The sequence below is a fragment of the Neoarius graeffei genome, chromosome 15 (genome assembly GCF_027579695.1).
Source record: "Neoarius graeffei isolate fNeoGra1 chromosome 15, fNeoGra1.pri, whole genome shotgun sequence".
NCBI classification, from domain to species: domain Eukaryota; kingdom Metazoa; phylum Chordata; class Actinopteri; order Siluriformes; family Ariidae; genus Neoarius; species Neoarius graeffei.
The window spans coordinates 171,240-186,461 of record NC_083583.1 but is presented as its reverse complement, the minus strand read 5'-3'; the positions used below and the strand labels follow the sequence as shown (position 1 = coordinate 186,461).

The 15,222-nt window shown below is 41.6% G+C and overlaps 1 protein-coding gene across 1 annotated transcript in view; it reads left to right on the top strand.

The window, feature by feature from the left end:
• Positions 1-15,222, top strand: part of pde3b (phosphodiesterase 3B) — a 141,656-nt gene that overhangs the window by 107,904 nt on the left and 18,530 nt on the right. The window contains exons 10-15 of the mRNA XM_060940716.1: positions 77-188; positions 366-479; positions 1,678-1,877; positions 2,045-2,248; positions 2,453-2,614; positions 2,721-2,970. Coding sequence (XP_060796699.1) covers positions 77-188; positions 366-479; positions 1,678-1,877; positions 2,045-2,248; positions 2,453-2,614; positions 2,721-2,970 — 1,042 coding nt within the window. The remainder of the gene's footprint in view (positions 1-76; positions 189-365; positions 480-1,677; positions 1,878-2,044; positions 2,249-2,452; positions 2,615-2,720; positions 2,971-15,222) is intronic.

The following is a 15,222-nucleotide window of genomic DNA, read 5'->3' as shown; positions in this document are numbered from 1 at the left end:
TCATCAGGGACTTGACGCCTCACTGAAGGCCTGTTGTGTGTCTTAATGAAGTTTTGTTTGTTCGGATATCTCTCAGGTGGCCTACACTTTGTTCCAGGACATGGGTCTGTTTGAAATCTTCAAAATCCCCGTCCGGGAGTTCATGACGTACTTCTGCGCTCTGGAGAACGGCTACCGCGATATACCCTGTGAGAGTTAAATTAGCGTCCTCAAAAGTAAATTAAACTTTAAAATGGCATGTGAGGGAGAATCTGCATTGGGAAAACCTTCAGTGAACATTAGTGTTTAAAAAATCTCCACAGATATTATACAGTGGACAGTGTTTGAACATCTCTGTTTGGTTTGTGGATGTATTTCTTCCTCAGATCATAATCGTGTCCATGCCACAGACGTCCTTCACGCTGTGTGGTATCTCACCACCAGACCCATCCCAGGCTTCCAGCAGATCCATAATGAGCATGTGACAGGAAGTGACACAGGTAACCAAACTCAATGAGATACTTGTGCGGCTTTTGATATTCTTTCTTCCAGGGTCCTAAGACAACTAAATGGAGAAATATGGGCGGAGCTGGAAACAGTGCAGGTTGTTGAATGGTTAACCAATGTTCACAGAATGGTCCTGGATCAAGTCTCAGATTTTTGTAGTGGACTCTTTTGCTCTGTGACCTTTAGTAGTGTCAATATGATAAGTTTATTCTTCAAATCCCCTTTTTCTGCAGGAAATATTGCAATGTTATCTATAATTTAATGTTGTAAATGCATGTTTGTGTCAGTCTGTGTGTCTCAGCATCCTGTGAGGGAGAGTTATGACAGACATTTTAATCAGATAAATAAGCTAGTCTTCATTTGGTGAATTTTTGTGAGCAGTATTTATCACTAATCCCCAAACCCTCCAGAGACGCTACTCCTACTTTCAAAGGTACTGGACACAGGAACTGGACCAGGGTATGGATAGTTCTGGATTTGGTTTAGGAACTGCACTGTGAAAAACTGTCCACTGAAAAAAAGGCTCCATCACTGTACCAACAGGCAGCAGTGACAGAATAATATTTTCCCCCTTGTCTAACTTCTGATGCCTAAACTACGCCTGTGCTAATTTTATCCCTTTGATCCAGCGAGAGTAAATCAGACTGCTCAGAACTGCAGCTCTCATAAGAGCCTGCACTGTGATTGAGATCCACCACCGTTGCTGGCTCAGCATGTCCACAGCTTATTTTAAGGCCACTGATGACTGTTTTAATTTCTCAAATGGAATGCAGCCTGAGTCATTCAGTTCGCTGTAGCAAAAGGGGCTCGTGCTTTAAAAGGAAGAGGTGTTGAGTTTGTGGAAATCAGTGACTTCACTGTCTGGCAGCAGAAATTTGCAGCATGCACACAGTGCTGAGATCAGCATTTCTAAGCATGGCATGAACAATAAAAAAAAAAACTATGTAATATGGTTTCACAATATTGTGAGGTTGTTTCCTTTACTACTTATTTGTTTGTTTAATTATTTATGCACTTTAGTGGATTATGTGTGTGTGTGTGAGCAGTAAGAATGTGGCGTTTATTAAAATAATTATTTTTTCATACGCTTCCGTATGATTTTTAATACGTGACTGGATTTTTATTTATAGTCATTTATGTATGTCCTGTTCATAAGGCACTGAGGTTCTTTTCCTTTACTCCTCATCACAGACTCCGACAGTGGCATCTCTCCTGGTCGGGTTTCTTATGCTTTGTCCAAAAGCTCCTCCATCTCAGACAATAATTACGGCTGCTTGGCCTGGAACGTTCCCGCCCTCGAGCTCATGGCACTATATGTAGCAGCTGCTATGCACGACTACGATCACCCAGGTCGCACAAATGCCTTTCTTGTAGCTACTAATGCCCCTCAGGTATGTGACCAGTTTGTTGTTTTCTTAATTCTTTATGAATTCAAAACCATAATACAACTTTACCAGGGATTTGGTGCACTGACTGATTTTTATAATTTGGGGACGTTTTAATGTTTCCTCGAGTCCAGTAATTTATCTTTCTCTCTTATCTGTCTTGTGTCTGGCAGGCAGTGCTGTACAACGATCGTTCAGTCCTGGAGAACCATCATGCTGCCGCTGCATGGAGCCTTTTCCTGTCTCAGCCTGAATTTAACTTCCTGTCCAACCTGGACCATGTTGAGTTCAAGCGTTTTCGCTTTCTTGTTATTGAGGCCATCCTCGCCACAGACCTGAAGAAGCACTTTGATTTCTTAGGAGAGTTTAACTCCAAGGTGATTTTTTTTTTTTAAAGTGATGTTTAGGGTTTTTTAAGATTCAACTGAAAGCTAAAACTCACTGGTTTTTAACCCTTTTTTGCTCTTGAGTTCAAACCAAGTAAGTTTTCCTTGCAAGAGAATCCTAAGACATTTCCTCGTTTTAGAAATGTAAAATGTGCTAATGACTGACTGATCTACTGTTTGTTTGTCTGATGACAGGTTACGGATGTGAATAGCCCAGGTATCGACTGGACTAATGAGAACGACAGGTTGTTGGTATGCCAAGTGTGCATCAAGCTGGCAGATATTAATGGACCAGCAAAAGAGCGCAGACTTCACCTGAAATGGACAGAGGGCATTGTGAATGAGTTTTATGAACAGGTACTGAGTCGTCCTTTATTTACTTTAAATATTGTAGAGGTGCTAATTAAATTAAAGGGATAGTGTTATCAGCTTCAGTTATGTCATTGTTCCCTTTTTTCCTCAGGGAGATGAGGAGGCTCGCCTCGGATTACCCATTAGCCCTTTTATGGACCGCTCTGCACCACAGCTGGCCAAATTGCAGGAGTCCTTCATCACGCACATCGTCGGACCACTGTGCAACTCGTACGATGCTGCTGGCCTCCTCCCAGGTTACTGGGTCAATGAGGAAGAAGTGGATGAAGAAGATGGAGAGGAGGAAGATGTTGAAGACACAGAGTCTGATGATGAAGACCTTGACGAAGAGCTTCAGTTAAGTACGTATTGCTTGAAATGTTAGCCTTGACACTTTAAACATCTGTTTCAGTGTCACCTCATTGAAATGAGAACTCTCTCACTTGGTTAAATGAGTTATCTGTTTATATTTTGAGGGATTGTCCTCGAGTTCCCACATTACGCTTTTTTTTTTTTTTTCCCTATGACGACAATATTTTGAAACATTTCCACATTCTAACCGCTGTATGGTTGGTTGCCTGAAAAGGAGCAGCTCAAAGTGCTTTTTCTCTCGGTGGCCGTCTGTGGCAGCATATGCTCTCTCCTCGTGGGGAACAATTGAAAAAAGATGCTGGAACTCAGGAAAAAAACATTATCACCTTCCACGAATAAGTGGAGCATAATTTGTGCTGTTTTGGTGTTTGTGCACTGATTTTTATAAAGTACACTGATAAAGGGCTCTCTGTATAACACATGTTCTTACATAGTTGCCATTACGATAATTTCTATATGGAAGGGAGGGTGTGGAAAAGATTCATTTAAAGGATTAGAGGACACTGGATGGATGGATGGATGGATGGATGGATGGATGGATGGATGGAGCGATGGAGCGAGCTCAGTAAAGTCTGAATACAACATTTTTATAGCTTGGTGAATTCTGAATAGCCGAACCACAAACTAACTGAACCAGAGGGATTTTTTTTATTTACACTAATTTTAAATTAAGCAATATTTAGTGACATTTGAAATATAAATGAAATTTATATTTGCAAGGAACAAAGGAGAATTGTCTGTCAGAACGACCTACAGTAAAACACATGATCGTATGGCCTGTTGTGATGTCCAGTTTCATTTAGTTGAGTAAACATGGATTTATTTCATGTTGGCTGTAAGTGTATGAAAAACACACTGCCCAACACTTCTGTTTGACACATTCAGGGTCACAAACCTTCTGTCATGTTCCAACCCCATTTCCAGAAAAGTTGGGATATTTTCCAAAATGCAGTAAAAACAAAAATCTGTGATTTGTTAATTCCCGTGAACCTTTTTTTTAACTGACAAAAGTACAAAGGAAAGATTTTCTGTAGTTTTACGGAGCAACTTTATTTATATAGACAAAATACAATTAAGTTAGAATTTGATGCCTGCAACGTACAGTGGTGCTTGAAAGTTTGTGAACCCTTTAGAATTTTCTATATTTCTGCATAAATATGACCAAAAACAACATCAGATTCTCACACAAGTCCTAAACATAGATAAAGAGAACCCAGTTAAACAAATGAGACAAAAATATTATACTTGGTCATTTATTTATTGAGGAAAATGATCCAATATTACATATCTGTGAGTGGCAAAAGTATGTGAACCTCTAGGATTAGCAGTTAATTTGAAGGTGAAATCAGAGTCAGGTGTTTTCAGTCAATGGGATGACAATCAGGTGTGAGTGGGCACCCTGTTTTATTTAAAGAACACGGATCTATCAAAGTCTGATCTTCACAACACGTTTGTGGAAGTGTATCATGGCACGAACAAAGGAGATTTCTGAGGACCTCAGAAAAAGCGTTGTTGATGCTCATCAGGCTGGAAAAGGTTACAAAACCATCTCTAAAGAGTTTGGACTCCACCAATCCACAGTCAGACAGATTGTGTACAAATGGAGGAAATTCAAGACCATTGTTACCCTCCCCAGGAGTGGTCAACCAACAAAGATCACTCCAAGAGCAAGGTGTGTAGTCGTCGGCGAGGTCACAAAGGACCCCAGGGTAACTTCTAAGCAACTGAAGGCCTCTCTCACATTACCCAATGTTCATGAGTCCACCATCAGGAGAAAACTGAACAACAATGGTGTGCATGGCAGGGTTGCAAGAAGAAAGCCACTGCTCTAAAGATCACGTGGACAAGCCAGAAGGCTATTGGAAAACTGTTTTGTGGACAGAGGAGACCAAAATAGAACTTTTTGGTTTAAATGAGAAGCGTTATGTTTGGAGAAAGGAAAACACTGCATTCCAGCATAAGAACCTTATCCCATCTGTGAAACATGGTGGTGGTAGTATCATGGTTTGGGCCTGTTTTGCTGCATCTGGGCCAGGACGGTTTGCCATCATTGATGGAACAATGAATTCTGAATTATACCAGTGAATTCTAAAGGAAAATGTCAGGACATCTGTCCATGAACTGAATCTCAAGAGAAGGTGGGTCATGCAGCAAGACAACGACCCTAAGCACACAAGTCGTTCTACCAAAGAATGGTTAAGGAAGAATAAAGTTAATGTTTTGGAATGGCCAAGTCAAAGTCCTGACCTTAATCCAATGGAAATGTTGTGGAAGGACCTGAAGCGAGCAGTTCATGTGAGGAAACCCACCAACATCCCAGAGTTGAAGCTGTTCTGTACGGAGGAACGGGCTAAAATTCCTCCAAGCCGGTGTGCAGGACTGATCAACAGTTACCGCAAACGTTTAGTTGCAGTTATTGCTGCACAAGGGGGTCACACCAGATACTGAAAGCAAAGGTTCACATACTTTTGCCACTCACAGATGTGTAATATTGGATCATTTTCCTCAATAAATAAATGACCAAGTATAATATTTTTGTCTCATTTGTTTAACTGGGTTCTCTTTATCTACTTTTAGGACTTGTGTGAAAATCTGATGATGCTTTAGGTCATATTTATGCAGAAATATAGAAAATTCTAAAGGGTTCACAAACTTTCAAGCACCACTGTACTAAAAAAAAAAAGTTGGGACACAGGTGTTATTACCGTTGTTGCGTCACTTTTGAGGATACTAATTGTTGCAGTCTTGCAATTAGAATTTTTGTTCATTTTTGCTCGATACAGGACTTCAGCTGCTCAACAGTCTGTGGTCTCCGTTGTCTGATTCTCCTCTTCATGATGCTCCATACATTCTCAATAGGAGACAGATCTGGACTGGAAGCAAACCAGTCAAATGCACGCACTCCGTGTCTACAAAGCCACACTGTTGTAGCCCATGCAGAATGAGGCATGGCATCGTCCTGCTCAAATAAGCATGGACTTCCTGGGAAGAGACGCCACCTTGATGAACATGTCTCTCTAAAATTGCAATATATCAATGGTGTTGTCACACACATGTACCGTAACTCCCCATGCTGTGGGCACTGGACACCACCCACCCTCAATACCATCATAGATGCTGCTTTTACACCTTTCTCTGATAACAAACTGGATGGTCGTGTTCACCTTTGGCACTGAGAACTCGACGTCTGGTTTTCCTGAAAACGAGCTGAAATGTGACTCATCTGACCACAGCACATGTTTCCATTGTCTTTCAGTCCATCTGAGATGAGTTCAGGCCCAGAGAAATCAGCAACATTTCTGCTTTGCATTGATGAATGGCTTCCTCCTTGTGTAATTCAGGCTGCATTTCTGGATGCAGTGGTGGACTGTGTTAAGTGACAGCTGTTTTCTGAAGTCCTCCCGAGCCCATGTGGCTATATTTGTCACGTTAGCATGACGGTTTCTCAGGCAGTGTTGCCTAAGGGCTCGAAGGTCACACCCATTCAACAATGGTTTCCGACCTCGCCCTTTACACACTGAAGTGTCTCAGAATTCCCTGAATCTTTTCACAATGTTATGGACTGTAGGTTTTGAAAGAACTAGAACCTTGCATTGAGAAATGTTCTTTTTGAATTGACGAACAATTCTCTCACGAATTTTGGCACAAAGCACTGAGCCATGCCCATCCTTGCTTGCAACGACTGAGCCTTTGGTGCTGCTCCTTTTACTAGTGCATCTCAAACAATTCGTATATCGTGGAAAAGGTTCCTTTTTTGTAATTTAATTCAAAAAGGTAAACTTTCATATATTCTGTATTCATTACACAAAGTTAAATATTTCAAGCCTTTTCTTTTTGTTTTAGAAGAAGCAGCAGCCTTTGTCACATGCACATTCAAACGCAGTGAAATTCGATCTCTGCATTTAACCTATCTGAAGCAGTGAACACACACGTGCGCACACACCGAAGTGAGCAATGAGTGCACACACCCAGAGCAGTGGGCAGCTCTGCTACAGCGCCTGGGGAGCAGTTGGGGGTTTGGTGCCTTGCTCAAGGGCACTTCAGCCCAAGGCTGCCCCATGCTAACCTAACCGCATGTCTTTGGACTGTGGGGGAAACCGGAGCACCCAGAGGAAACCCACGCAGACACGGGGAGAACATGCAAACTCCACACAGAAAGGCCTCCGTTGGCTGCTAGGCTCGAACCCAGAACCTTCTTGCTGTGAGGCGACAGTGATAACCACTACACCACCGTGCCGCCCAATTTTGATTATGGCTTTTCACTCATGAAAATCAGAAATCCAGTATCTCGAATTATTAGAATATATCCAAAGGTCGATTTTAAAAAAGGACAGAATATAGAAATGTCCAACTTCTGAAAAGTCAAGTTTATTTGCATAGCACTTTTGACAACACTGTTGCAAAGCAGCTTTGCAGAAAAATAGAGCTGAAACATCTGAGAGAATTTTATTCCTAATAAATTTATTTGTCCCTGATGATCAAGCCTGAGGTGACTATGGCAAGGGGAAAACTCCCTCAGACGACACGAGGAAGGAACTTCGAGAGGAACTAGACTCTAACGGGAACCCATCCTCATCTGGGTGATAACAGATAGTGTGATTTATAAAAAGCTCACTTCCATAACTGTGTCCTATAGAGTCACAAAGTACAACTGTGTCACCAGGAAATTCGTTATAGTTTAACAGGAAGTCTGTTTTGTTAGTTATCAACTGTTCACTGATGGAGACTTGAGTGTAAAACTGTTCATGACACCTGCAGTCCTAAAGTTATCATGGGGATTGGAGTCCGAAACCATCGCAGCAGAACTCTAAGTGTCCAGAGCGTCTTCGAAGTGTGACTTTAGACTGTCCATATGGGGGCCGTCCTCCACAGGAGCGATGTGATGAGAGCCTCAGCTAGAAGTAGGGTGTCAGGATGTATCAGGCAGGTCTGAGAGCAGGAGAGGTTCAGCATCACTGGTGTCTCAGGATTGACATGTAATGAGGGAGAGAAAAACACAGGGTGTTGGATCTGCCTGTTCTCACCTAATGGTTAAGAACAGTGTACATTTTGCGCTGAGTACAAGCAGGGACTCCGGCGAGACTAACTCTGACAGCATAACTAAAAGGGGAGAGCCAGAAGGTAACACAGGCATGAGGGGCCCCGGGACATAAAGCAGCAGCCACTACACCGTCAACAAACTCGAGTGAGCAAGCGAGTGGGGACTGACAGCATCCATACATCCCAGTTTACCAAAACACTCTGTCTGAGGATCCTCCAGATCTACACCTTTACCTCATAAACACCATTAACACAAGGCTTGACTAAACAGATCTGTTTTCAGCCGAGACTTAAACGCTGAGACTGTGTCTGATTCCCGAACACTACTTGGAAGGCTGTTCCATAACTGTGGGGCTTTGTAAGAAAAGGCTCCGCCCCCTGATGTAGCCTTCACTATACGAGGTACCAGCAGATAGCCTGCACCTTTTGATCTAAGTAGGCGTGGCGGGTCATAGAGGAGCAGAAGTTCACTCAGGTACTGTGGTGCGAGACCATTCAGTGCTTTAAAGGTCAATAGTAGTATTTTATAATCAATACAAAATTTGATTGGGAGCCAATGCAGTGTGGATAAGACAGGGGTGATGTGGTTTTATCTTCTAGTTCTAATAAGAACTCTCACTGGTGTATTTTGAACTAAGTGGAGCTTGTTTATGCACTTATAGACTGGTTTCACCATCCTTGACAACCGTTGTCAAAGACGAACTCTGAGGACAAACAGTCACGGTTTAATTGAGACCCTAAAGCATTTAACTTGGAAATATGATCAACTTTAGTGTAGTTTATGGGTGTTCAAATCCCTGGTTATAAGAGGGTTAGTGTGAAAGCTCTGTGCAACGTTAAAATGTAGATCTGGATGTGGGCTTTGGATGCGATATATTTTATTAGACCGAACACTTGGCTTAACTAGCAGCATGTTTGTTATGTACTGATAATGTAGACTCTGCTAAACACCATAAAATATGCTTGATCTCAGCCCTGGCTTGTTTATTATTGTTAGAAGTCCACACTTGAGCTTAAAGTGCTAGTCTTATGAAAATGACATCACCCCTGGAAATTATACTTTATAAAACTAGACATGTTAAATAGTTTACTGTCCAAATTGTATTTTAATGAGTGACCGGGAACATATTCTATTTAGCCGATAAAGTTTGGCTCTTTGAGTCCACCATTACACAAATGCGTTCCTGGTAAGTTACTATTGATTCAAAGGAAGTGACGTCATACGCGCTACGCTTGAAAGTTCGCAGCATTTCTGGCTTCGTCTGCTTTGCAAAGTGTAGCACATTTTTAACAAATTTTTTTTTTATTCCAAAACAAAATTAAAACCAAAGCACATCTCCTAAGAGGTGTCTCGTTCAAGGCTGTTCGAGTGTAGCCGATTTATTAAAAAAAAAAAAAGCAGAATTTTAATCCATTATAGCCCAAAGTCGGCAGGACACTTACGGAATGAATGGGTTCGATTTGTACAGACAAAGAGAGGTCACTTCAAGCCGACAGGACGGTTTGGTATCTGCTCCATACATTTTGAAAAAGCTTATAAATTTGTAAGGCAGGTTCACACAGAAGGATATAAGTGACGTCTGGTACGCAGAGCAGTTTCTACCATCTAGAAACAGAAGTGCCGTCCCAAAGAGCTCACCACACAGTAAGTGTCAAGCTTGTGTTTAGCCTGTTGCTTGAATTGATGAGTTGTCCTTAGTCTTTTATCCTTTTAACTGATAGCAGTTCTGAAGTTTTATACAAGGCTAAATAATGGCAGTAATTAGGCACTTACTTTCACTTTTAGTGCTGGAGCTGGCAGGAGCAGGTGGCGCTTTGTGCCATATGCAATGTGAGCAGCGAGTGCGCGAAAGCCAGGAATTTGTTAGGATTCACCTCCAAAACTAAGTTGCTCATAAAACTACCAACCTTTTCTGGTTCTAACAGGACTGATTAGGACCATGTAAACCCTTTCTGTTTTGTGCTACAACGTTAAGATGAGGTGTGTGTGTCTGGGGTGGGCAGCGCTCAATTACCGTTATTTATTTTTTACTAAAATTCCAATGCTGTAGTTGAAGGAGAGGGTGGAAAGGCTGTTTCTGTTTGTGCCCAATGCAGTATTTGAAGAAGGAGGAGCTGCTATTCGTACGACAGTAGACACAGATGCTTCAGCTGTTTTGGCTATAGCACACTCGGATGAAATACTGAAAGGAGAAGAGTGGTTGTTCAGACAGTTTATTTTGTTTACAGGCAGTATTTGATGGAAGATGGATATGATGTGTTACTGGTACCTGAAGATGCAGTATTAATTGAACAGCGGACATTTTGCTCATGTTGTGAGAGAATCTCTTTCAGAGCCTAAAAATACAGAAAAACCCGATGAGTTAGTGGAGAGAGATAACAGGATGGTGTGTTCATTCATTAGGGCCCGAGCCCTATGGGCGAAGGCCCTATTGTTCTTGTAAGAGTTCACTATTATTATTCTTCTTCCGTCTTCTTCTTCTTCTTCTTCCGTCTTCTTCTTCTTCTTTATTTTTCTCCGCTGTTGGGCCATTTTCGGGGCGCTTGCCATGGGCGAAAACGCACGAAATTTGGCACCAGTTCCGAGAATTGCCACCGCTACTCAGAACCAGAAGCCCAAACTTGGCCGGGGCTCAGGGCCTCTATAGCGCCCCCTAAGTCATTGTGATTTTGGCCTCCCGCATTAAGGTGCCTGGGTGCCATGTAGTTTGTAGTAGTGGCATGCCATTTGGTACGCATATGTATCTCTCTAGGCCGGACAAAAATGTAATGCCAATGCATTAGCCACGCCCAACAGGAAGTGAGGTAATTTCACTTTTGTGCGAAATGCATGGCCACGAAGACGGCGCAACTCCTCCTAGACCGTTCATAGGAATGTCACCAAAATTGATACACATCATCTAGAGACATGGCTGACAAAAGTTACTAAATACGTTTCACGTAGGATAAACCGTTCAGAAGTTGTACGTCAATCAATTTTCGATGCAAAATTTTACATGCTTAAAAATTCATAACAAATCTTCTGATTGCTCAAAACTGCTCATACTTCACACGCAAATCACTCATTGGGCTTCTGACATGGTACCCAATTTCTGTTATATTTCGCCACTGGGGGCGCTATTTTTGGGCAAAAATTCCAATCTTTCCTCAAATTTGGTCAAACTTCACGGCCACCCTCTGACTTCCTCCCATGTCATGTATACCACGTTTTGGAAATTTTCCTCCATGGGGGGCGCTGTTTTTGTCCGACGCAATTGCTCCAAAACGGGTTTTTGGTAAATAATTCCACAATGCTTTTTCTTCACACCACTACCTTGTGATAGTACGTTGCTTTTGTAGACACTTATTTTTCCAACTCATCATCGCTCATGTACAGCATAGCGCCACCTACTGACATGGGAAAAACCAAAAACTTTATTCTTCAAAAATCTATATCTCATCTTCTACTTACTCAATTGTCATCAAACTTCATACGCAAACTCTTCATAGCTCACCTGCCATACACGCCAAATTTTGTGCACTTTCGCCACTGGGGGCGCTATTTTTGGGCAAAAAATCCAATCTTTCCTCAAACTTGGTCAAACTTCACGGCCACCCTCTTCCTACCTCCCATGTCATGTATACCACTTTTTGGGAATTTTTGTCCATGGGGGGCGCTGTTTTTGGCCGACGCAATTGCTCCAAAACGGGTTTTTGCTAAATACTTCCATAATGCTTTTCCTTCACACCACTACCTTGTGAAGGTACGTTGCTGTTGTAGACACTTATTTCTCCAACTCATAATCGCTCATGTACAGCATAGCGCCACCTACTGACATGGGAAAAACCAAAAAATTTATTCTTCAAAAATCTATATCTCATCTTCTATTTACTCAATTGTCATCAAACTTCATACGCAAACTCTTCATAGCTCACCTGACATGTACGCCAAATTTTGTGCACTTTCGCCCCTGGGGGTGCTCGTTATGGCAAAAATGATATTGCAGCTTCTGATTTGTCAATCTTGGCAAGCAAACTCTTTACAAGACCCTTATTGGGGCGCTTGCCATGGTCGACAACGCACGAAATTTGGCTCCTTTTTCTTAGACTGCCACCGCTACTGAGAACCAGAAGCCCAGATCCAGGCCGGCCTCAGGGCCTCTATAGCGCCCCCCTAGCACCGTTCAGTGCGAGACCCTATTGTTGCCATGTGTCCATTTCTGTGGTTTGTCGCCATTGTGGGAGTAATGTCTCTTGCCGAAGAAGCTGTGGAAGGTATTTCGCGGGGACGCATGCCCCCGCCCCCCTTGGCCGCTGGCGCGAGGGCCCGTCGAGGCCGCTTGCGGCTTTAATTTTCTATTGAAATCATGTTTTGAGATGCAGTATAACGTCACACATGTTTCAGTGGACAAAAAGGCAACAAGAAGATTCAGAAATACGCAGGGAAGTTCATCACAGAGTGATAAATTATAAATTAATCTTGCAGTGGCCTTTTCCTTTGTGCCAGTTCTGTGATTATTGTAGGGACTTTACCTTAAAATTTCAGACAAGTTCACTTCGCCTTAAAATCAGCTCTCTGTAAAGGGACACCGCAGGATGATCATAGGAAGATCATATCAAGAACGCACGCCACTGCACAGAATAGTATACAGTAGACCTGTGAATCACTGCGATCTAATAATGGTGGACAAGCTTTTAGTGATTTTTGGAACGGAATTCAGACGCAAAAAAATATATATTTTTCGAAATAATTTTTTATTTATCGCTGAACTTTACAACCTATTTAAGCAGATCACACACAGAAAACCTGGGATTTTATGATGTAATTTTCATTAGATGAGCACTTTAAGGTATGTTTCATTGTACCATTTTTACACATATACACACGGGAAGTTCCCGATAAAGAAAAATACCTCAACATTCCGTCAGGAAACCTGCCTCGAAATATCGGTAGACATCTGTACTTTTGTAAGCCTTTAGCATCTCTGGTGTACTTAGAAGTCCCAAATACTAAATACAGGGTGCTTTTCAAAAAAATTTAGATAATTTCACAATCTAATAACTTTGCCAGTTCTCGTTCAAGTGACCTCAAATTTTAACAGCATGTGTGGCAACAGATCAAAATATTATGTTTAATGTTGTTTGGTTTTTATCTTTTTAGGTATAGAAATAGCATTCACTGGAAAAGAAAAGGCGTTTGGTGTGTTAGAGTGCCGTGTCTCAGGCAGCACGCATGTTGAAAATTTGTGAAATTGTTAATGGAATCCACATATCTTTGAATTTCTCATTCAGACTTTGAGGAATAAATCTTATATTGCTCAACATTAAGCCTGTTTAGTTTCATTTACCTAGACTATATATTTTTCTGGGATATTTACATCTCAAATAATATAAAATTTTTTGAAACACCCTGTAGTTCAGGGTGTTGTAGTGTCCTAAATCCAGTAGCTGGTTTGCTGAAAATTTTTCAAGTGGAATAAACACATTTATGGCTAAATTAGTCAAGTTAAATTTATTATCCCACCAGGGGAAATTAGGTTGCAGCCAAGCATTTAAAAACACACAAACCAGAATAAATACAACATTTAAAGACAAATACAAAACAGGTAACAGGGACTGAAGACACAGTACAGCACAATGCAAGATCACTACATGGAGAGGCCAGGATAAGCGAAAAGTCTAGTGTCCAAAACTGTAAGGTACAACAGCGACGACATTTGTGCAAATTCAGCATATTAATTGCAGTGCAGACAAAGGAAAGTTTGAATCTTTTTTAATTTTTTTGTCCTGTGGGTGGGAAAACTCTATCTCCTACCTGAAGGTAGAAGCTCAAACTCCCTATAGAGGGTGTGGTCAGTGAAGTCCAATATGGCTGTAGCCTTCCTGAGGAGATGACGGTCAACAAGGTCAGAGAGCTGAGCTTTATTCACCCCACTGACCTTGCTGGGTACTCTGACAAGCCGACCAAGCTTATTCCTGTCTGCAAGATTAAGGTTACCAAACCATACAACAATAGAGAAGGACTGGACTGACTCAAAAAAAGCTCTATAAAATGGTCATTTTGGTGCACACATTAAGAGAGTTCATTTTTCTCAGAAAATAAAGATGTTGTTGACCCTTCTTGTAGATCCCTCTGCATTTGCCTGGAAATGTAGCTTATTGTCTACCACAGTACCCAGATGTTTATAGTTCGCCACCAGTTCCACCGCCTTTCCCTCCATCACTGTTGGCTTGGGAGTAGGAGCTGACTTCCTGAAATCAGTTACGTCCTTAGTTTTGGACACATTGAATTCAAGGAATGACCCTTTGCACCATGCTATGAACTCATTCACAACTGGACCATGATCTAAACCCCCACCCCCAACAGACTGATTATAACGGAGTCGTTAGCAAACTTTATTATTTGTCTGTTTTCAAACTTGCTCTTACAGTTGTTTGTGTAAAGAATATAGAGGAGAGAAAGTGCACATCTTTAAGAAGAAGAAGCTTTTGTTTTTGTCACATATACACTCAAACACAGCAAAATTCCTCCTCTGCATTTAACCCCTCTGAAGCTGTGAACGCTCTCATGCTCTCTCTCACTCGCTCTCACGCACAAACACAGCAAGCAAGCGAGAGTGCAGTGGGCATAATAAATAAATAAATACATTTGTGGATAAATTATATGGATCTGTGATGCCTGCATGTTTCAGCATTTGGATGTAACACAATCTGCCGGTGTAATATACATTTTTAATCGATGTGATGTTTTCCGCTTGTCACTATTTTGGTGTGACGCAGTTGCATAGTTATGCTAATTAGTTCAAGCTCCTCACGTTCAAAAAGGGAAAAAGAAAAGCTCCTCATGCTCTGTTATTTCTGTAGGGCCATACTGTTTAACTTAAAGGAGATACGCAGAACCTTTATTTTAAAATAAATTTCTGAGTGGATAGTATCTCCATCCTTGACGCTTGTATGCTGCATAAATGGGAATAAAATATTTTTTTTTTTTTTTGAAAGTTAAAATCGACTGCAAAGTTGGCATTGGAGCTGCCCCGCTGAGCCAGCCAGCCCTGAGTGTGTGGCATCACAGCAGGAACCGGTTTTAAAGCCGAGGCCTTTGACAGCTATAGACCAAAGTCGTATAAATAAAAATTTATGGTGAAAGTAAGAAATAGCGTTACTGACTTGCTCAACTAAGACTGATTTGACTTCACTGATTGTGGGTTGAATCTCGTTAAAAC